Source organism: Schistocerca nitens, chromosome 12, assembly GCF_023898315.1.
Source record: "Schistocerca nitens isolate TAMUIC-IGC-003100 chromosome 12, iqSchNite1.1, whole genome shotgun sequence".
Lineage (NCBI taxonomy): Eukaryota > Metazoa > Arthropoda > Insecta > Orthoptera > Acrididae > Schistocerca > Schistocerca nitens.
Window position 1 is genome coordinate 167,062,659 of NC_064625.1, and position 22,433 is coordinate 167,085,091.

At 40.9% G+C, this 22,433-nt stretch overlaps 1 protein-coding gene across 5 annotated transcripts in view; it reads left to right on the top strand.

Moving 5' to 3' along the window:
* LOC126215120 (uncharacterized) overlaps positions 1-22,433 on the top strand; it is a 167,422-nt gene that overhangs the window by 116,784 nt on the left and 28,205 nt on the right. For 4 of the 5 annotated variants that reach the window (XM_049941774.1, XM_049941777.1, XM_049941776.1 and 1 more), the window contains one exon: positions 6,360-6,539. The exons of the other annotated variant lie outside the window; for it this stretch is intronic. In XM_049941774.1, the coding sequence (XP_049797731.1) occupies positions 6,360-6,539 (180 nt within the window). The remainder of the gene's footprint in view (positions 1-6,359; positions 6,540-22,433) is intronic. 5 annotated transcript variants of the gene reach the window in all.

Below are 22,433 nucleotides of genomic sequence, written 5' to 3' on the forward strand. Positions count from 1 at the left end.
TCAATTGATGAAATGATGGTACGTTATTATGGCAAACATTCAGCTAAAATACTTCTGAGGGGAAAGTCTATCAAATTTGGATATAAAATTTGGTGTCTTACATGTTCCAATGGCTTGCTTTATAATTTTTCACCATACTGTGGCAAGACTGACAACAAACGGAGCCTTTAGGTGCAAGTTAACAAATGAACTAACCAACATGATTCCAGAATCAGAGTATCCGAATTATAAGCTATTCTTTGACAACTTTTTCACCAGTGTTGACACACTGATCTCACTCGTAAAGGGTAAAATGAAAGCTACAGGAACAATAAGAGAGATCCGAACTAATGCATGGCCTCTGATTGACTCAAAAAGAATGGCAAAAGAAATGGAATGTGGATTCTATGACTACATGTTTCACAAATCTGTTAAAATGCCACATCTCATTGAAGAATACAATGGCCATATGGGTGGCTTAGATCTACTGGACAAGCAGATATCACTTTATAGGACAAGGATAATGTCAAAGGAATGGTGGTGGCCATTATTCACACATATGATAGATATCTGCGTAGTAAACACATGGCGTGCATACCAAATTGCTAACTCTAATGGGAAGCTCCCACTTTTTGATGTCCGACGGAGAATAGTGATGTTTTACCTATCAAAGAAAACAGGATCAGTACCAAAATGCAGAGGATCACAAGGAAGTAAATTGATGGGAGGACGGGTGAGCACAGATGTACGACTAGATTCAGGAAATCATTTCATTGTGCCAAGTAAAACACAGAAGAGATGTGCTTACTGCAAGAAAAAAACAACAAAACTTTGTGATAGGTGCAATGTTGGTGTACACGACAAGTGTTTTGCTTCATTTCATACTGAATAGACATTCAATAATATTAAAACATTTGTAGCGACCTATTTCTGACAGTCGATCCCTACAAGTGTACAGTGCTTCATAAACGTTCCGTGAAGTGTTAATTTACGTGCAGTGATATAGTTATTCTTTGACTTAGCTTTTGTTAGTTATTCCGTGCTGTTCATGTCTACACAATTCATTCATGTGTGTAGTGTTAAGTTATTGCTAAATATATGTGGGAATAAAGGAATTGTTTTCTCCAACACCCACACATTCTTTATTTATTGTTTGTGTTGCTTTTTACAATATTATGCATGGAGATTAAGGTTGTGAATTTGGATAGCACAATTGGCCAATGTCCCAAAAATGGGACGGTCTGTAGTTTTTGTTCTAATAAACTGAAAATTTTCAAAACAACTTTTTATTCAATTAATCACTCAATGTAACGTATTTATGTATAAAAGTTTGCAAAAAATGATCTGATGGAGTTTTGGCCAGTAATGGGTTGTCATTGTTTAACAGAGTACATAGGGGGCATCTTACATTTACAGCTGAAGCTTTGCCAGCAGAGGTAATGTGCAGTTTTATTTTGAAGAATTCAGAAGAGCAGGGCCGGGCAAATGATATTTGCGTCAAAAGTCTTGAGATATCCCGAAAGAAACATTAATACTAATTTTTAAGTAAACGTAACATTCAGAAGTGGAAATGTTATCGTTCAAAAAACATTGCTCGATTCTGAACCCATACCAATATTTTATTTGATTTTGAGAGACTAAAATGATTTATTAAGTGCATTGAAAGTGAGAAATTCAGTTGCTGTTCATGTATTAGAAGTATGGGTAAAAACATTACCAGCTTTTAACCAGCTTTACAACATGGTGACATTCAGATGAAAAACGAGGAAAATTAATCGAGAATTAGATTTCTAATTAACAAAATAAATCATATTAGATTGACTGTAATTGTTATCACAAGAATAAATTACAGTGACAAGACTCATCAGGAGACACTGCTGACAGACATCAATAGGTCATGGGATGAGCAATAGTTTAAGAATTGGACCGAATCGTAATTGAAAACTATATTTATGTATAGGTTGTGGTTGTCATTGTTGTTACATCTGACTTGCACTCTGGGAGATATTGTAGTCTGTGTTTCGTAGTATCTCAAGCAGAGTTCTACATGAGGCTTAGGCCAGTATTACACTATCAAATTTCTTTGTCAAAGATTTGATCAAAGATGTGATCAAATATTCCGTCAAATACATTTGACAAAGATCTTTGATGTAGCGCTAGAAGGGGTATTACACTGTCGTCATATTTTTCGTCAAAGTTCAAGATGGCTGACAACAACTTGTTATTAACCGCAGCAATTGCACGTACCGCAATTGCATTGTGTGCACATGCGAAAAAGAAGTGGGGGGGAAAAAAAAGGAACCATACATACGAGGTTGACAGTCTTAAATTCCTGGGATTACAACTTGATAATAAATTCAGTTGGGAGGAGCACACCATAGAACTGCAGAAAGGCCTTAACAAATCTGTATTTGCAATTCGAGTGTTAGCAGACATAAGCAACATAAAAATGAAAAAGCTTGCATACTTTGCCTACTTTCATTGCATAATGTCATATGGGATAATATTTTGGGGTAAATCTTGAAGTCAAACAAAAGTTTTCGGAATCCAAAAGCGTGTAATACGTATTATTTGTGGAGTAAATTCACGGACCTCCTGCAAAAACCTCTTCAAAGAACTGGGTATACTAACTACTGCCTCTCAGTATATTTATTTCTTAATGAAATTTGTCGTAAATAATATATCTTTTTTCCAACAAACAACTCAGTTCATACATACAATACCAGTAACAAAAATGATCTGCACAAGGACTTAAAAGCACTTACTTTAGTTCAAAAAGGGGTCCACTACCCAGGAACACTCATCTTCAATAATTTGCCAGCAAACATAAAAAATTTAGTTAGAAATAAAGATCAGTTTAAAAGGAGCCTGAAAGACTTACTACTGGCCAACTCCTTCTACTCCATTGGCGAAATTTTTAATAGAAACAAATGATGTATTGTATTTATTCATACTATTAGTATTGTTATTTCAGCTTAAAAAAAATCAACATGTTCCACATCCACGAGGATCTCCTCAGCACGGATCTATGGAATGAAAAACTAATCTAATCTGGGTGAAGCCGTGGGTTTTACGACGACACGATAAAAGCATTCAACAAAACTTGTTATGTGAGCTTATAGTGGAGGACGTCAAGAAATACATCAATTACTTAAGAATGGATGAGCATACATTTCTGTATGTGCTCAGTGAAGTGTATCCTCATATTACAATGCACAATATTCACTTAAGTACTGCTACATCTGCAGAAGACAGGCTCACTGTAACACTCAGATTCCTTGCTACAGGAGAGGGTTAGGTTAGATTAGATTAGGTCAGGTCAGGTCAGGTCAGGTCAGGTCTCCAATCTTCTTAATCTATTTTTGTATTCAGGGTGCTTCGATTTGTAAAGCGCCTCATCAGCTTCAGACATCTCTGTTAATTTTGTAGTTGTCAGCGCACACACCAATTGTATTTACTGGCAATGGTTGTAAAAATACTACAGACGACAAAACGCTGCAGCGATGCTAGCGCTCCATGTGGTAACATGTCACATGGCGGTGAACAGAAGACAAGCGATTTCTTTGATCAAATATACAGCGAGGCCCTAGATTTGATCAAATATTGGACGACATTTGACAAAGTCCCTATTACACTATCAAATATCTTTGACAAAGATATTGGACAAAGATATTGGACAAAGATATTGGACAAAGATATTTGATAGTGTAATACCGGCCTTAGTGGGGGAACAGCTTGGTGGAGAACTAGGATGAGTGTGGGGAGTGGAGTAGTGAGCACGTGGGAAATTATGTCCTGTTGCCAACCGTGATAATCTGTACCACGTACTCTGTCATTTTATGTACATCTGGCATGTTTAAACTGCAGTTTGCCTGAATCCATTCATATTCAGAACTGAATTGTCTTTAAAACTGGACAAACACAGAGCAGTAGTATTCATTTCTGCAGCAGACAGTAAGTCTGTGTAGGGGCCAGTGGCGTAGTTGTGTGTTTCACGCTGTAGGGTTATCGATGCTCACCGCGATGTATGACAGGCGTGAAAGGATGTGTTTCAGCTGTCTGTTCCGTGTAGCTAATGAGAGAGTGGTGGGCAGATGGTGTGTTTGTAAGTGAGAGACACTGCAAAATCCTCACATCTGCAAAATCCTACATGTATTTGGATGAAAACAGCTGTATTCTGAGATCCCCCAGTAATCACATCAGAAATTGCAACATATTTGGAGGAAACAGTGAAATATTTGTGAGAATGTAGATATAAATGTTGCGATGGTGTTATTAGCGTGATGATGATTAAAAGTACTGATACTGCAGATGACAGATTAGTAAGTGAAAAATGTAGAAAAGAAAACAGACCGCAAGTTAGTGGAAACCATTTCTTTTAGTTTGTTTATTTCTCCTTGCATTATCAAGATGTAGTCAATCAATAAATGGCATAAATTAACTAAACAAACACTGTTGTTAGCCTTGTCTCACAATTTATTATTAATGTTGTTGCACGACCTAGATTTCGGGTTATAAACCCATTTTCGAGTACAGTACTGATTCCCAAAGATGATAATACATCGATAAACGTGATTACGAGGCAAAGATAATCTCAACTACCTGGGTATCAATCCATAGCTTAATGTACACTTGCGTCAATGACCATTTTTTTAAACAAATTACATCCATTATTACACATTCACCAATTATACTACAATGACTGGACTAAAGTTATGCATCAGGTAAGACTTTTTTAACTACGATGGACTGGGGCCCAAAGTTGTGCTTCCATCCTGGGGTTGTGATCTCATCTAAAAGTGGTGAATTGTTGCGATCATGACCCCAGGATAGAAGCAAAACTTTGGGCCCCAGTCCATCATAGTTAAAAATGTCTTAGCTGATGCATGACTTTAGTCCAGTCATTGTAGTATAATTGGTGAATGTGTAATAGTGGATAGTCGTTAAAAAAATGCTCATTGATGTAAGTGTACATTAAGCTATGGATCGATACCCAGGAGGTTGAGATTATGGTCATATGGTCATATGTGAGACAGAGAAAAACAACGTGACTGATCAATTCGGAGCACAGAAGAGGGCATAGAATTGACAAAAAATTTCTGAATAACTGTAGGTCGTAACTGCATCGTTGAGGAACTACAGCTGATCGGTGATGAGAACGTGGAAAAGTGTGTGCATTTGAACTAACTTTCTGTAGCATAATTACCTTTTACACTAAAGAGCCCAGTTACTATTTAAATTAGCTGCAGATGACAGTTTCAGCTGATCTGTCAAACTTGGTAAAACATAATTCATATCCACAGCTAGTTACTCGACACGTGAATTTTCTGTTATGTTTACTGGGTAATGGTCGTCTACTAAATCCAATTATGCTAACAGTACTGTAATGTCATTAATTTGTGAAGATACTAATTGGTACTGCAGAAACAGCACTGCACTAAGATAGATTAAAACTGTGTGCTGGACCGAGACTCGAACTCGGGACCTTTGCCTCTCGCAGGGCGTGAGTTGTGCTTGGGTAGCTCAGTTGGTAGAGCACTTGCCCGCAAAAGGCAAAGGTCCCAAGTTCGAGTCTCGGTCTGGCAAACAGTTTTAATCCGCCAGGAAGTTTCATATCAGCTCACACTCCGCTGCAGAGTGAAAAACTCATTCTGCACTAAGATAGTTGATATGAGGTACTGTAAGATTCAGTGTTGTTAATACTGAAATGTAAAGGCTATATGTTCTTTTTTTTTCTAATGTAGAGATAGCCTGAATTAACTTTTATTCTAACAAGTTCAGTAGCACTGTATTCTGACAAAATTACACTACTAGACACATCCTCGTATCAGACACACTTCTGTGTGCTTGTAGCTGATCGGCTGCTGTTCTACAGCGGGCACTTCCAGACGGTGAAATTTTGCTCAAATCGAGGTTGCCTATGTCGCTCTGATCTCGTGTTCTCGCCGGTTTTATTTTCCCACCCTATATAATGATCACCTCGATATCCAAGTGTCTCCACAGCCTGTGACCAGTCGAGCATATCTGAAACAAATTGAAATTAGGATTTTAATATCTGTAAATTTAATATAGTTACAATTTCCTTATTTTTTAGTGTTCTAAAATTGTACTTGCTCCAAATCACATAGCACCTCGGGTCATTTGACTTGGATATTTCCAAAAAATGTAGTGTTGTGACCTATATCCTTTCAAAAGAGTTACATTCTTGTGGCACCTGATTAGCATCCTAAAGTTATAAAAACTGGTGAGCAGGGTGTGTCCTGTCATTGTAAGCAGAACGAGTCAGATTGCTGTCTCTTATTATTATTATTATTTTTTTTCATTATAAAGACAAAATAATGTGGCACAACATAAACTGTGTACTCGATTGTGTTTTTAAGGAATGGAGGACTGCAAGAACTGAAAGTGCTGGGTCTACCATACGGATGTGGCGTGGAAGATAACACAGTAATCGCCATCAGCCGCGGATGTCCCTCTTTGCGGCAGCTCTCCATCACTCGCGCTAGGAAGCTGTCGCCTGCGGCCTTCTCGGAGATCGACCATCTGGAACATCTCGAAGTGTAAGCAGTGTAGTGCAAACAGAGTAATTGGCTGAGTAATGAAACCATAACTGGTGAAGTAGCTGAGAATTGTGTGTGTCACTCGTAAATGTCATGACTGAAATTGAGTTAAAAAAGAATCATAAGTCGTGACATTAAATAAAATATGCAGCTGGCTTTTAAAACTGCAACATCACAGAGGTAGAATGGAACAATTGTCAAATCTGTACAAAGTTTACTACTGTTTCGACCCAAGTATAAGACAACCCCGAATATGAGATGATCTCCCCAAACCCCTGCACTCTTCTCATCCGTGAAGCTTCTTTAGAAACATTTATTTTAACATACCCTGACTAATCAGAGTAACAAACTGTTTTATTACAATGAAATGAACACCCTTAGCTGCTTACAGGCATTGACATACGTCAATGGGACAGATGAAAATGTGTGCCCTGACCGGGACTCGAACCCGGGATCTCCTGCTTACATGGCAAACACACTATCCATCTGAGCCACCGAGGACACAGAGGATAGCGCAACTGCAGGGATTTATCTCTGACACACCTCCCGTGAAACCCACATTCTCAACGTATTGTCCCGCACTACATTCGTAGTGCCCCCGCCCATTATACTCATTACTCGCGGCGCGTTGCCGATTCCCGTAAGAGTTCGGGCACTGTTTGTGCATTCACACAGAAGATGAAGATGGTCAAGTGGCCGGTGAGCATTAACTATATATTTACTAAGATGGTATCTGTTCTTTCGAAAGAACAGACACCATCTTTGTAAATATAAAACTGTTTTATTGACATAATGTTTCTGTCTAAAATGTGAGCATTGTACCTATTCTAAACTTATTCCATTTGTGACTGTCTATATTTGATAATACAAGGAGCATGAACCCATCAACAATTTTTTTTTTTTTTTTTTTTTTCAAATTATGTTCCAAAAAATAATAATTTTATATTAATGGAAAACATTATATATTGAAGGACATTACATACTGAAATATAAAGATGGCTTTTAGAGCTCAAAACTATAAGTTACAAAATTTTTAAAATCACCAATAATACAATCCCGAGCATACTCAGGCACTAGACTTGGACTAAAATATCTGAAACTTGAAATCATTTTTTAGTTTCTGTGTAGCTGTCAATTCTAAGCACGTATTGCACAATGGTTTCCTGTGAACAGAAATCTCGTAGGAGCTGCCCAGAGCACATTTGACATATTTATCTCATACCACCGGTGCGTACTTGTCACTCGACTGACGAAATGTCGTCACTTTCAGTCTCTAATGAAGTAACGTCACATTCTTCTTCACTTTCTAAGCTGCTTTAATTCGATGCCAAACTCAGGATCACTGTAGTAATCCTTTTTAAAAGCATTGCGTAAACAATACAGGAGAAAGGCTGAGAAGCACTTGTTTTATTGTTGAGTATCTAAAGCTGCACACAGTTAAGACGATACCTAGTGGCAACCACCTCAAACAAAACACGATGGCCAGGTACAAACACAATACCACGTGTCCTGTAGTGGCTGAACACTTAATTATCAGTGCTGAAACAGATATAAATGGAGTTTTATTCTTTCAGAGGTCTATTTTGAAGCTGCCCAAGTACACTAGCGATTTTAAGTATGTGTCAAATTAATAAAATTGAGGTAACTCAGGGTTTTATGATAAGGAGTTAAAATAAAGGAAAAGATATGGTTTTCATTAACATGTGGACTGTTTTCTTTTCTACCTCTCTTGCCTCTAACCCTGTTTTCTCTCATACCACTGTTTGTAATCATCATCCTAATAGTACAACTGTGAAATTTATATATTTGCTATCACAATTATTTGTCTGTTTATCAGAATACATTGCAATTTCGAAGGTTTTGATGGGAACTGAGAACACATCTGCCATCCCCCTTTCCTCTGCCCTTCGAAATTCTTCAAAACTGACCTGCATGTGACCTCAAAGCTTCATCTCTAAATGTATTATGACCTTTATATGAACTACTAAACAATGTGAAAATGCTGACTGCATCAGCATCAGCAACAGCTTCATCTGTGAATGAGATGAGATGATCCTGCAGTTTAGGAATGATGAGTTTAGGGAAAGCCTCATCTTATAATCAAGTAAATACAGTAAATGTTTGTAGATGCGGACAATCGGTATTTCAGCGCAATCTCGCAAAATTCTTAGCAGTAACTCTTGCTACATTCTTTATGTAAGGAAATATTACACTGTGAGTTTCTCGTTAAGAAATTGCACTAGATGTCATTTGCGAAAATACCACATTATACCTCTAGTAAGATGGAGAAATGTAAACTGGGATGTGTCAGAATACAACAGCAGCAGGCTCATGGCTTGTAGAGTCTGTAGTGTGTCATTCAGCAATATTACAGCTCACATCGGTTGGGATCCCACAACTGTAGTGTGAATACAAAAATGACAGTTTTGGAGATCTGTACTAGAGCCGATGGAGGATCTCGACAGACTGTCACCTGAGAGGACAGACACATCGTTCCCTCAGTCGTGCAGGATTGTATAGCCATGTTATGTTCACAGTCAGGAAACAGGTTGTTTGCAACAAGACAAGTATACGACGTGGACCGTCTGACGATATCTGCAGCATCGAGGGCTGTCGGCACAGCGACAACTGTTGCAGCTTCCCTTCACACGGCACCAGAGAGAGTTCTCGCCACCCACCTAGCCTTAATTTAATGTCTTCCATCTCGGCATTTCTTCACAGTAACTGCTCTTTTCTTCAGGCCATTTTATTTTTCTACGTGTTTCATTTTCTTACCCGTCTACTTTTCACTGCCCCACCCCACCTCTGTTACGTACAATGCACTTATCTTTTCACTCTTATTAACTCGTGCGCAATGTTCTCTGTATTGCATATTACCCCATCTTCCATCTTTAAGCTCTCGGTTTTCAAATCTCGCCCGGTGCAGTCCCCAAAAGTCTGTCTTTCCGTCTCATCCTGTGCAGAAAGTCTTCCCTGAACCACATTTCTGGGTGACTTTTTCGAAATGTATCTCTTTTCCTAGACCGCTCCAGTGTGTTTTCTTCACTCCTCTTCCATCCCCTTCAACCATTATGACTGAAGGAGGAGCTATTGGTTGCAAAAGCATGCCTAATTAAAACCCTCTTTTATGTGTGTGTTCCACCACCACTCGGTGAGTAGATTTTTTATATATCCAAAAATATATTCCTGTCCAAAAGCTATTTCAGGTGGTATTGATTCAAATACTGAGAGTGCTGCATTGTGCATGATGTTTTAATTTACTGCTTCTTTACTACTCACTGTATTCACAACACACTTCACTTGTGTGACTGGATTCGTGATTTCCTCTCAGAGAGGTCACAGTTCGTAGTGATAGACTGTAAATCATTGAGTAGAACAGAAGTGATATCTGGCATTCCGCAAGGTAGTGTCATAGGCTCTCTGCTGTTCCTGATTTACGTAAATGATTTAGGTGATAATCTGAGCAGTCCCCTTAGATTGTTTGCATATGACACTAATTTACCGTCTAATAAAATCATCAGATGATCAATTCCAATAACAAAATGATCTAGATAGAATTTCTGTATGGTGCGAAAAAGTGGTAATTGGCATCAAACAATGAAAATTGAGGTCATCCACATGGGTACTAAGAGAAATCCGATAAATTTTGGGTATACAACTAATTGCACAAATCTAAGGGCTGTCAATTCGAACTAAATACCTAGGAATTACAATTATGAGCAACTTAAATTGGAAAGAACATGGATAATATTGTGGGGAAGGTGAAACAAAGACTGTGCTTTGTTGGCAGAACATTTAGAAGATGCGACAAACCCACTAAAGAGACAGCCTACATTACACTTGTCCGTCCTCTGCTGGACTACTGCTGTGCAGTGTGGAATCCTTACCAGGTAGGATTGATGGAAAGTGCAGAGAAGGGCAGTTCGTTTTGTGTTATTGCGCAATAGGGCTGAGAATGTCACTGATATGATACGCGAGTCGGGGTGGCAGTCACGGAAACAAAGGCGGTCTTCTTTGCGGTAAGATCGATTTACGAAATTCCGATCACCAACTTTCTCTTCTAAATATGAAAATATGTTGTTGACACCCACCTATGTAGGAAGAAATGATCATCATAATAAAATAAGAGAAATTAGAGCTTGAATGGAAAGATTTAGGTGTTGCTTTTTCCCACACACCATTCGAGAGTGGAATGGTAGAAAAGTAGTATGAAAATGGTTCAGTGAACCCTCTGCCAGGCACTTACATGTGAATTGCGGAGTGACCATGTAGATGTTAGATGTAGATGTAGATGTAGATGCAGACAGTACCTGCAAAATTATACCATTGTACGACAAAGAGGACACATTGTCATAAACGTTGACCTGTGTGAAATTCACCAGAGATACAGGTAACTGTGAAATATGTTAAGAGTAAATATATGTAAAATATATTTGAATGTGTGTACATGGGCATGGCCACAGGTAAAAAGTTCATCCTAAACGCCTGGAACGATTTCAACCAAATTTGGTACACATATTATTTGTGTTCTGGAAAGAAATACTGTGAGGGCGAGAACCACCAGCCTCCTATTGGTGTGTGAGTGATAGTGTGGTGAGAGAAGGTGGGAGGAGGGATGAACAGAGGGGGCAGAGGAGGAGATTGTCAGGCAGGGGGAGGAGAAAATTGACATACTGACAACAGAGGAGGAGGACCGAGAGGGCGGAAGGAGAAGATGGATGGATTGGGAGGGGTGGAGATGGACTAATAGAAGATATACCTGGGCATTTTTTTATAGATGACTGTTTAAGCATGGTTAACACTGTGAGGTGGAGCTACTTATAGTTATGTTTGTCAGAATGTGTGTACACAAATGGTTGCCTGTAATACATTTCATCCCAAGCACTTCACTTATGAAAAAGAAAAATGAATAATTTCTGCTTGCACTCCATTGCTGACAATTTAAGCAACTGCCAGTAGGTTAGACACAGAATAACTGATTTCAGAAACAATTTATGAGAACCCATTTCATGTACATATGACTTGAGCATTACTTTCTTTTGCCCACACTCAGCTACAGGTTGGCATAAAAATAATGTTGACATGAGAATTTGAGACTTGACTGTAAACAATGGTTAGGAAAAAGTTGGTTGTTTTGAGAAATTGCACAGAAAAATTTCAACAAAATCTCATAAATAAGATATTTCAAGTACATTGTTGTTATTTCTTTATCAGATAAGTCATTGTCTCCAAATATTTCTGGAGTAATGACATATTTGCCAAATTGTTAATTCTATCCAAAATGTTTTCTTAAAAATTTGTCGGTGGGTATTTCACGCTGTCTGCTTTCAAACAGAGCGCACTTAATAAGGATTAGTGTTGACATACCACTGTGTACTTGCTGGGAGAGTTAACGAAACATTACTGTGAAACCTCTCAAAAATGCATATTTAGGAGGTCTGAATTGTTTGCTTGTTATACTAAGATTTGCATTACCAGTTTGTGAAATAATGAAGTATAACAACCTTAAAAAGTAGTCTATATAATAGAGGGAAACATTCCACGTGGGAAAAATATATCTAAAAACAAAGATGATAAGACTTACCGAACGAAAGCGCTGGCAAGTCGATAGACACACAAACACACACACAAAATTCAAGCTTTCGCAACAAACTGTTGCCTCATCAGGAAAGAGGGAAGGAGAGGGAAAGACGAAAGGATGTGGGTTTTAAGGGAGAGGGTAAGGAGTCATTCCAATCCCGGGAGCGGAAAGACTTGCCTTAGAGGGGAAAAAAGGACAGGTATACATTCGCGCACACACACACACACACACACATCCATCCACACATATTCCTTGCTGCGGCCGTTTTCGCGTGGTCGGCATGTTTGGACAGCCCTTCCTGTCACCACTCATTTCGCCTGGGACGGAATTCGTGTACCCCATCTGTCTGCTCGTAGTGTTATCCTGGCTTGTGTCCGTATATGTGTGGACGGATATGTGTGTGTGTGCGCGCGAATGTATACCTGTCCTTTTTTCCCCCTAAGGTAAGTCTTTCCACTCCCAGGATTGGAATGACTCCTTACACTCTCCCTTAAAACCCACATCCTTTCGTCTTTCCCTCTCCTTCCCTCTTTCCTGATGAGGCAACAGTTTGTTGCGAATGCTTGAATTTTGTGTGTATGTTTGTGTGTGTTTGTGTGTCTATCGACCTGCCAGCGCTTTCGTTCGGTAAGTCTTATCATCTTTGTTTTTAGATATATTAAAAAGTAGTCTGTGATATTAAGTGTGTCCCATAACATCAGTAGGGTTGCCAGATGTCTCGGTTTTCCAGGTGACTCCCGATTTCAGATTGAAGAAATAACTGTCCCAAAAACACTTTTGGGATGGCAGTTTGTTACGGATTTCCAATTTCAGTGAAACAGTCTTATACACTCTATTTTTCCAAATTCTGACACGGATCTATATTTCAGCTCCAGCTGTTAAGCTAAACAATGAATGATTTTGCTACTGCAAGTGACTGAGACCTGTAGCGAGCATTATTGCACGATAGTACTGCTAATTTTACCTTATTGTCCCTTATCTCAGTTCAGTTTAAGCTTTGCAGCAATGTGGTTCTCTGTTTCTCTGTCTGTCATATTGTGATTAATGTTCATTCCAAGAAAAACATTTGGTAGAATGATTCTTCATAAAAATAAGAGAAGTGACTATGAAGTAGCATGTGTAATTTGTAACTGTTATGTTTGCATTGCAGATGGGAGAAGAGTAGATAATAAGCATTATTTGGCTAGTGGACTGTACTTCTAAGCTGATCACAAGTTGCAGTGTCGACAATCTATTGTGCGAGACAACTATCTGCATAGCTTCGAGACAGCCACGTAGGAATCTGTAAACTTTTGTTTGTCTGATTAATTAGGTGTGTTTTGTTTTTGGGGGAAAAAATTGGAAAAATGTGCTTAACCTACTAGTTCACCTAAAAATTTTAAATTTGTTCTTCGTGAATTCGAATACTTCAGAGTGCCGTTGTCTGGGAAAACACTAAATGTGCAGATTGTCATTGTATTAAATCTTTTATGCCTCTACATCCTGTACAGTCTGGTGACAGTATTATGGTGACCGCACAACTTTATTCTCCTCCTCTGTTTTTTTTTTTTTTTTTAATATAGCCACAGGTGCAACAGTGGCTACTTCTTACCTTTGAACACAGTGTGACTGAGTGAAGGGCAGCTGTTCTTTGAGGTGCCTGGGAAGGGGACTCGCTCTTGTGAAAGACTCGCTGCAGTGATTCACAATCTCCCATCTAGAAGGGGCAATTAGCCCACATCTCTCACTTTTTAAAGCTTAAATGAAGTGCCCCTGTTTTTTCTTCCAAATTGTGTCCATTTTTAGTCAGTTTGAGAGAAATATTAGTTTGTCACATACAAGTTACAACAGCCTCAGCCATCAGTGTCTCATAAATTAACAGTAACAACAGCAATGCAAAAAACATTGTTTACTTGCGTAAAGAATTATTCCATTTACCTGTTTAGCAACAACTTCTCAAGCACATTTGCACTCAGGAACACGTTCGAGATGTTTATCCGAGTCATAGTTATCCTCATCGTTCTCGGATTTGTACAGATTGCCCCTGAAAAGCACTTTCCTGGCTAGAAAACTGCAAATGTTACTACTACTAGGAGCCACATTTTTGGCACTTGCCACTGTTTACATGTGCACATCCTGATAGAGCTGCCATTAGTGAACATCTGAAAATAGAGATAGTGCTGTCGTTTCCCGTTTTATCGTGAAAGTGCTGACAATATGCAGTACCTCTGTTTCTCGTCAGATGTCCCTTACCACTGTTTACATTAGAGGGCTTTGATGAAGTCACATTTTGCATGTTGCACACTGCTCTTAGCTAGTTAAAATTTGCACTAGGGGGATGTCCCGTGCTGGAGTCATCTCCGGATAGCTCAGTTGATAGAGCACTAGGCCATGATAGTCAAAGATTCTGGGATCGAGACCTAGCCCGGCACAAAGCTTTAATCTACCAGGAAGTTCCAAATCAATACACATTCTGCTCCAGAGTGGAAATTCATCCTTAAAATGTTTGCTTAGGTAATAGATATTTAAATGTTTAGTTTGGTCATAGCTGCATCATTTACTTGCACGCGCGCACCCACACACACACACACACACACACACACACACACACACACACACACAGGCGCACGCACACTCACTAGCTTTGGCATACAAAATAATGTTCCACAAGCCTGAGTGGTTGATAATATATATATATATATATATATATATATATATATATATATATATAAAGATGATGTGACTTACCAAACGAAAGCGCTGGCACGTCGATAGACACACAAACATACACACAAAATTCTAGTTTTTGCAACCAACGGTTGCCTCGTCAGGAAAGAGGGAAGGAGAGGGAAAGACGAAAGGATGTGGGTTTTAAGGGAGAGGGTAAGGAGTCATTCCAATCCCGGGTGCGGAAAGACTTACCTTAGGGTTTTTTAAAGGACGGGTATACACTCGCGCACACACACACACATATCCATCCACACATATACAGACACAAGCAGACATATATATATGTCTGCTTGTGTCTGTATATGTGTGGATGGATATGTGTGTGTGTGTGTGTGTGTGTGCACGAGTGTATACCCGTCCTTTTAACTGTAAGACATAGCTTCCCTCCTTTCCTTTCCTTTCTATGCTGGAAAGTCTCTGTCCTCCCTTTGTCCTTCTCTTTTCCTTGGCTCCTCTCTTTACCCTCTTCTCTGCTGCGCATTTGAGACCTCTCTTCTTTGCTTTTCTTTGTTCCTCCCTTTCTCTTTCTTTCCTCCCTGTGATTGTCTGAAGGCTGACCCACGTGTTGCCTGTGACTGGGTAACGTGTCATTTCCCACCCCAGGTAGCCATGTGAGACACGTACATACCCCCTGGTAAAGACCAGGGCCCAGGGAGGGGTGATTACCCTAGTTGGTACCTTCCAGATGTGCCAATTGGTCCCTCCGTCTGTTCCTCGGGAGGTGTGACCTGAGGTGTGAACAATCACCTAAGTTGGGAGTGCCCTCAGAGAGGGTACCACAAGGAAGGAGTGCGCCATCAGAGATGCCAGTAATACTGGGGGATACTTTTGGAATGGCTTCCTCTATGTCTACAACTTCTGCTCACAAGCAAAAGGTTGATGAATCTCAGCCACAGACAATTCTTCCGTCAGTGCCACAGTTCCCAGTTGTTTATCGGTCTGATGAAGGTCGAGACTTCTCCACAGTCAGTCCTTTCATTATTCAGAAAGGTGTTGACGCACTTGCAGGTCCGGTAAAGTCTTGTTCCTGATAACAAAATAGCACTGTGGCGCGTGCCCCCGGACTCCAACCGCGTGCTGATGTAGTCAACGCCGTAGAGCTGCTACTGCCACAGCTCTCGCGGCAAGTAGAGACACGATGCGATATAACATCAGTCCCCGTAGACTAACGGGAGGAAAAAAAACCTGAAAAACTTCCGAAAAGGCGTTTCTCGCATAGTCGTCATATCTCAATTACATGTCCGCAGTGTTTCCACTTATGTGAACTGATATAATTAATGCTTTTTATTATTAATATTGTATTGTTAATTGCCCGGATTTGCAGTAGTTATTAATTCTTCTCTCGTTCATGTAGCACACATGACTGATTGTGAGGAAATATTTTAGTTAACAGTTTTTTCTTACGCTGTTGTCTTGTTGCTATGGAATTGTTGTGCTGGTATGCAGCGAGATCCACAGATACTCTTCGATTCAGTCTTTGTAAGCTTGTATCGTAATACGAAAATAATTTAAAGTTCACTTCTCAACTAATGACGTGAATATTTGCACTTCAGTGAAATAGTCTTTCATGAGTAGTTGTTGATTTAGTCATTTATCAAACTATTTAACGATGTAGTCCACACTGGGTATTTAATTGGTGACGAACAGTTTATTGTTATTTTGTCACAAAATACTTATAACTCCCGCACCACACGCACACGGAATAGTTTAGTTAAGTCAGTCCGATTGAGTTATAGTTTCGTGGCAATTACCACAACTCAACCCTTTAGTGTACTTGTTTTATCTTCATGATGTCATGTACTTGGGGACTACTCAAGACTAATTGCATGTATTCTTTCATAGAATGTTCACTTCTCCTTAAGGTCCAACTAATTTAAAGTCAAGTCCAATGTTCACTAATTCCGTTATTAGATTTCAATTAACCCGTAGTGCACGGTTAAATGAGTCTATCTGTTCCTGTCTCAGTTCATGAAATCAGTTTCTTAAGCCGTGAATCCCATCAGGCAACAAACACTTCTAAACTCGAAAACAATCTCGTCACGATTCGCAATCTCAATAATTCAGATCAGAACAGCTCTCGTACGTCTGCACTGGATGAGTTCTAGCAAGCGACTTCTTCTGTGGAAGAGCATCGTAGGCGCATTGAATTTCTTCATTGTGCTTACAATTCTCTTCCACATAAAAGTTATCTCTGATGACATTACTTTGGACAAGTTTTGAGATATTAATTTCACGTTTGTCACACGGATATTTGTCCATTGCCAAAATACGGTGTTTCTTCTTTCTCTTTCGCTAACAAATATGCTCAGTGGTGCACAATGTAGTTGTTGACAAAACTCTTTCGTGTTAGCTCGTCGGCAAAGATGTCCTAACTGCCAAGATAACTTTCCCTACTTCATGTTCTTTCTTAATTGACTTTAACGTGGTCATTGGGGCGTTACAGCACCTTGTTGTTAGAAGCAGTCAGTGCCCTCCAGGCACAAAAATTACTGCACACTCCACTGCTACACACCTTCCCTGCCCGGGTGGACGTGCACTGCACTTTAAATTCATCATGTGGGGTGGTTTATACATGCTCACGTGATGGATTGTCCAATGAGGACATTCAAAACTACCTGTCTGACCAGGGCGTAACAGCTGTACATAGTCGTGAAAAGGGGTTAACAAGGACTTGGTACCAACCCGCACTCTCTTCTTGGCATTTGACAGAGTTCAGCTTCCATCAAACATTAAAGCTGGATACGAGATAATTTCAGTTCGCCGTTACATCCCCGACTCTACGCGTTGCTATCAGTGTCGGCAGTTTAATCGTACCAGCCAGTCACGTTCCAGTCTGGCCAAATACGTTACATGTGGCAGGGATGCCCACGAGGGTTATTGTCCACCTCCATCTCCTCATTGCAACTGCACGGGCAGCCATGCTGCTTCCTCTAGAGATTGCCCGGCCCTGTTTTCAAAGATGAACGAATTATTCAGGAAATCCGAGTGAAGGAAAAGGTGTCTACTTTTGCTGCTCGTAAATTATTCCCCAGTCGAAAGCCCACTGTGCCCCCAGCAGGTGAATATAGCACTGCCCTTGCCTCTCCTCAGCTTACTAAGGAGGTAGCCACGCAGACTCGAGATCTCACCCTTAGTGCCACAGTCGTCAGGTCGGCCAGCCCAAAGATCGCCCGTTCGACCTCCCCACTATCACCTGCTCACTCTCCGGCTCAGCCTTCATCAGCTCCTGCTAAATCACGAGCCCCAAAATTGGTCACCCCACAGCGTGTCTTATCTACAGTGCCAGCCACCGGTAACCACCCTCGGCCATCTTCTGTGTCACCGACACGCACCACTGGCGGCCGATCGCTGGTGGCAGGAACTGCCCCCAAACAACCGACGGATCAGGATCTTCTGCCTTTGGCCGAATGCTGTTCCACGCTGTCGGCCACCGGCTCTCAGCGGTCGTCGAGTTGACAGCAACTGTGGTAAAATTCTTCCCTTTTCTGTCCATCCTATGTCAATTATCCATTGGAATATCTGCGGCATTCGAGCCAATCGGGACAAATTGTCGATCCTCTTACGATCCTACTCCCTGGTCGTCTTCTGTCTTCAGGAAACAAACCTGCATCCCCACGATCGCTTTGTTCCCCCTCATTTCCAGTCAGTCTGGTTTAATCTCACCTCTGTTCGTGGCACTCTGGCACATGGGGACTCGTGATTCTACTCCGTGATACTGCCCATTATCACCCAATCCCCTTAAACAATTCCTTCCAAGATGCCACTGTCTATCTTTCCCTTTCTGGATACACCTTCTCTCTTTGTACTATATATATTCCATTGTACACTCTGATGGCAAGAGCTGATCTTCTTCATCTCCTCGGTCAGCTCCCGGCCCCCTATTGCTGGTTGAGGACTTCAACGCCCACCACCCGCCTTGGGGATCTCCGTGTCCTTGTCTGTGAGGCTCTCTATTGATTGACCTCTTCCACCAAGCAGATCTCGTTTGCCTCAACACTGGGGAACCTACATTTTTGTCTGCCTCCACAACAATTTCTCTCATTTGGACCTTTTGGTCAGTACTGTTCAGCTAGCTTGGCACTTTGAATGGTTTGTTCTTGCTGATACACACTCGAGTGACCATTTTCCATGTGTCCTTTAATTACAGCCACAACTGCCATCTATGCACCCAAGATGCTGGAAGTTTTCCCAAGCCGATTAGACACTTTTCTCCTCTCTAGTGACACTCGATGACCGTAACTTTCCTAGCATCGATGATCAGGTCACTCGTGTTACCCGAAAGCATCCTTCTGCAGTAGACCATCTTGTTGCTCTCTCCACTTACATCGTGAACAATTTTCTCAGGAAACGCCAAACAGTAGCAATAGTTTTTGACCTGGAGAGAGCACACGATACCTGTTGGAGGACAGGCATCCTCCACACGCTGTTCTCTTGGGGCTTTCAAGGTCGACTACCACTTTTTATTCCTGAATTTATGACAGAGCACACATTTAAGGTGCGGGTGAACACTACTCTCTCCCGTACTTTCTCCCAAGAAAACGGGGTGCCCCAGGGCTCTGTGCAAAGTGTCGTACTGTTTGCCATTGCCATAAATCCAGCTACGGATTGTCTCCTCTCCGATGTCTCGGGCTCCCTATTTGTCAACGATTTTGTGATCTAGTACAGCTCTCAATGTACCAGCCTTCTTGAACCACGTCTTAAAGGATGTCTCGATCACACTCCACTCATGGAGCTTCGAAACTGGTTTCCACTTTTCTCCCAGTAAGACTGTCTGTGTAAATTTTTGGCGTCGTACGCAGTTTTCTCCACTTTCCCTACATCTAGGCCCTTTCAACCTTCCATTTGCGGACGTCACTAAATTCTTGGGACTTATGGTTGACAGAAAACTGTGCTGGTCCTCCCACATTTCATGTCTTTTGGCTCGCTGTCTGCAATCCGTCAACACACTCCATGTTTTGAATGGTACCTCCTGGGCAGTGGACCGAGGGGTCCTTTTCCACCTATATCATGCATTAGTGCACTCGAAATTGGACTATGGAATAAGAGTTTTACTACTGTGCACGACCATCTATTCTTTGGCGTCTCGACTCTGTCCACCACCGTGGATTGTGTTTAGTGTCTGGAGCTTTTTACACCAGCACACCAGCCTCGTGGAGAGCCTTTATGCTGAGACTGCTGAACCTCCACTGTCCAATCGATGAGCTGTCCTTCTGAGTCGTTATGTTAGTTGTCTCTCTTCCATGCCTGCTCATCCTGCCCACGACCTTTTTTTTTTTCGACGCCTCCTTGGATTTACGGTAGACCGCCCTTCCTATCTACTACCTCCAGGAGTCCACTTCTGTCATCTGCTACGTTCTCTTTCCTTACACTTTCCTAAAACTAAAGAAAGTGAAAAGACAACTGGGGGTATGGCGCCATCTCGGCTTCACCCCCAGACCTGCTTGCTCTGTGACCTTTGCCACCTTCCCAAGGATAGTACCCCTCCTCTCATTTATCATCAGGCATTTGCTGCTCTATGTGCACAAATGGAGGATGCCACATTTATTTACACTGACGACTCAAAAACAACATTTGTTGTTGGGGGTGCCTATATTGTTGGCGACACCCTTATTAGATTTTGGCTTCCCGACCAGTGTTCGGTTTTTACCGCCGAGCTTTACAATGTTCTCCAGGCTGTCCAACACATCCATCGCCATAAGTGGATACAGTATATTATATGATCGGATTCGCTCAGCTCTCTCCTCAGCCTCGAAGCTTTTTATCCTGTCCACCCTCTGGTCCACTGGATTCAGGACTGCCTCCACTTGGGGGGGGGGGGGGGGGGGGGGGCGGCATCTCTGTGGCATTCCTCTCAGTCCCAGGGCATGATGGTATCCACAGAAACAAGGTAGCCGATACAGCAGCCAAGGCTGCAGTCTCCCTTCCTCTGCCCGCTGTTCGCATGATTCCCTTAGCCAATCTATGGAGTGTTTTATGTCATCGTGTTGCTCTTTTATGGCACGCACATTGTTCTACACTTCCCGATAAATTACAGGACATGAAACCTCATCCCTGTGGTTGGACCTCTTCCTCCTGACCTAGTCGTCGGGAGGAGGTAATTTTAACTAGACTCTGTATAGGGCACTGTCTTTTTGGCCATCGACACCTTTTGAGTGGTGATCCTCCCCCGCTTTGTCCCCACAACTTTCAAGTGTGGACGGTAATACACCTTTTACTTCAGTGCCCCTGTTTTAATCTGCTACACTCTCATTTACATCTGTTGCCTGATATATCTTCCATTTTACATTTTAGCAGATACACGTGCTCAGCCGGTCGCATCTTCGAGTTTATCAGTGTCAATGAGATGCCGTCGGTCATTTGAAGCTCTTTTTTGGGTAAAACACCCCCCCCCCCCTCCTTCCTCCCCTTATATGGTAGATTTCTAAGATTTCCTTCTGCTTTTACTTTCCCCACTTTTTGAGTTTCGGTCTCATTGCTGCTGATTTCCCATTCGGTTTTTTACCCTTCCCTAAGCTACAGAATGGGCACTTATGATTGTAGCAGTTTTGCGCCCTAAAACCATAAAAAAAAAGAGGTGAACTATGTTACATGTGAGATTATCTGATGAATTTTGTAACTCTCAAAGCATTTGACTCTGGTTCAAAACTAACACATTTAGAACATACCACTTAGAAAAATTTTGGTCCTAGAACACTAGAAAATTGTGATATTATTTAAAATTTTTCTGGCATATTTCCGTTCGCTATCTCGTAAAGGATAAGACACAGTAAAAAGGGCTGGGCTTTGAGGATACTTTTTCATATTTATTTTAGTTCTTTCATAGATCACAAACTATGCGATAACAATGGCAGAGTATAATTATCCTTAAAAAAGTAAGGTGAGTTCTTGAGCAATTTGACACATAACTGGCTTAAAATGTCGAAATGTTCAACAGAACACATATTCAGCTGCATAATCTATGAGATATTCGGTGGACCGCAGTGAAATTTATAATTGTGCTCATCAGAAATTTTCAGCTCCTGCAATTTAAGCTGTGCTCTTAAGATTGTTCCCAGCCAAATCCTCAGAAAAAAGAAAAAAAAATTTGATGACCATTATCATCTGTGAAAGTATAGCTTTACTTGTAGCTGTATTGCATGTATATATAAAAATTTAAACATTATTTTTTCCTGTTTCTGGATTCATGCTACTTAGCAGTGATGTTGCTATTGGCTGACTACATCACATGTCCTATGCTCCGAATACCAGCTGCCATTGGGGGCAAGATCTTGTGACACGAGCTATCATTGGCTGACAAAAGTGCATCATGCAGTGAAAGCAGGATTTTGGTGCTTTGGAAGCTACCGTGCTGTATTTGGTGGAATTCATACTTTGACTTCTGTGGCATGAAATTATTCAGTGTACATATTGCCACACATCAAATATCTTCCCAAAAAGCAATTTTTTTTTTCTTTCTTTTTGTCAGATTTAGTTTTCTAAAGTGCCAGGAAGTTCTAAGCTGGAGCGTAAAACCTGTACAGTTCCCAGGACTGATAAATTTTATAGCTCAGTGGGAAAGTATATTTTCACTAACACGGAAAAAATGTTTTTTCACCCAGGGTATA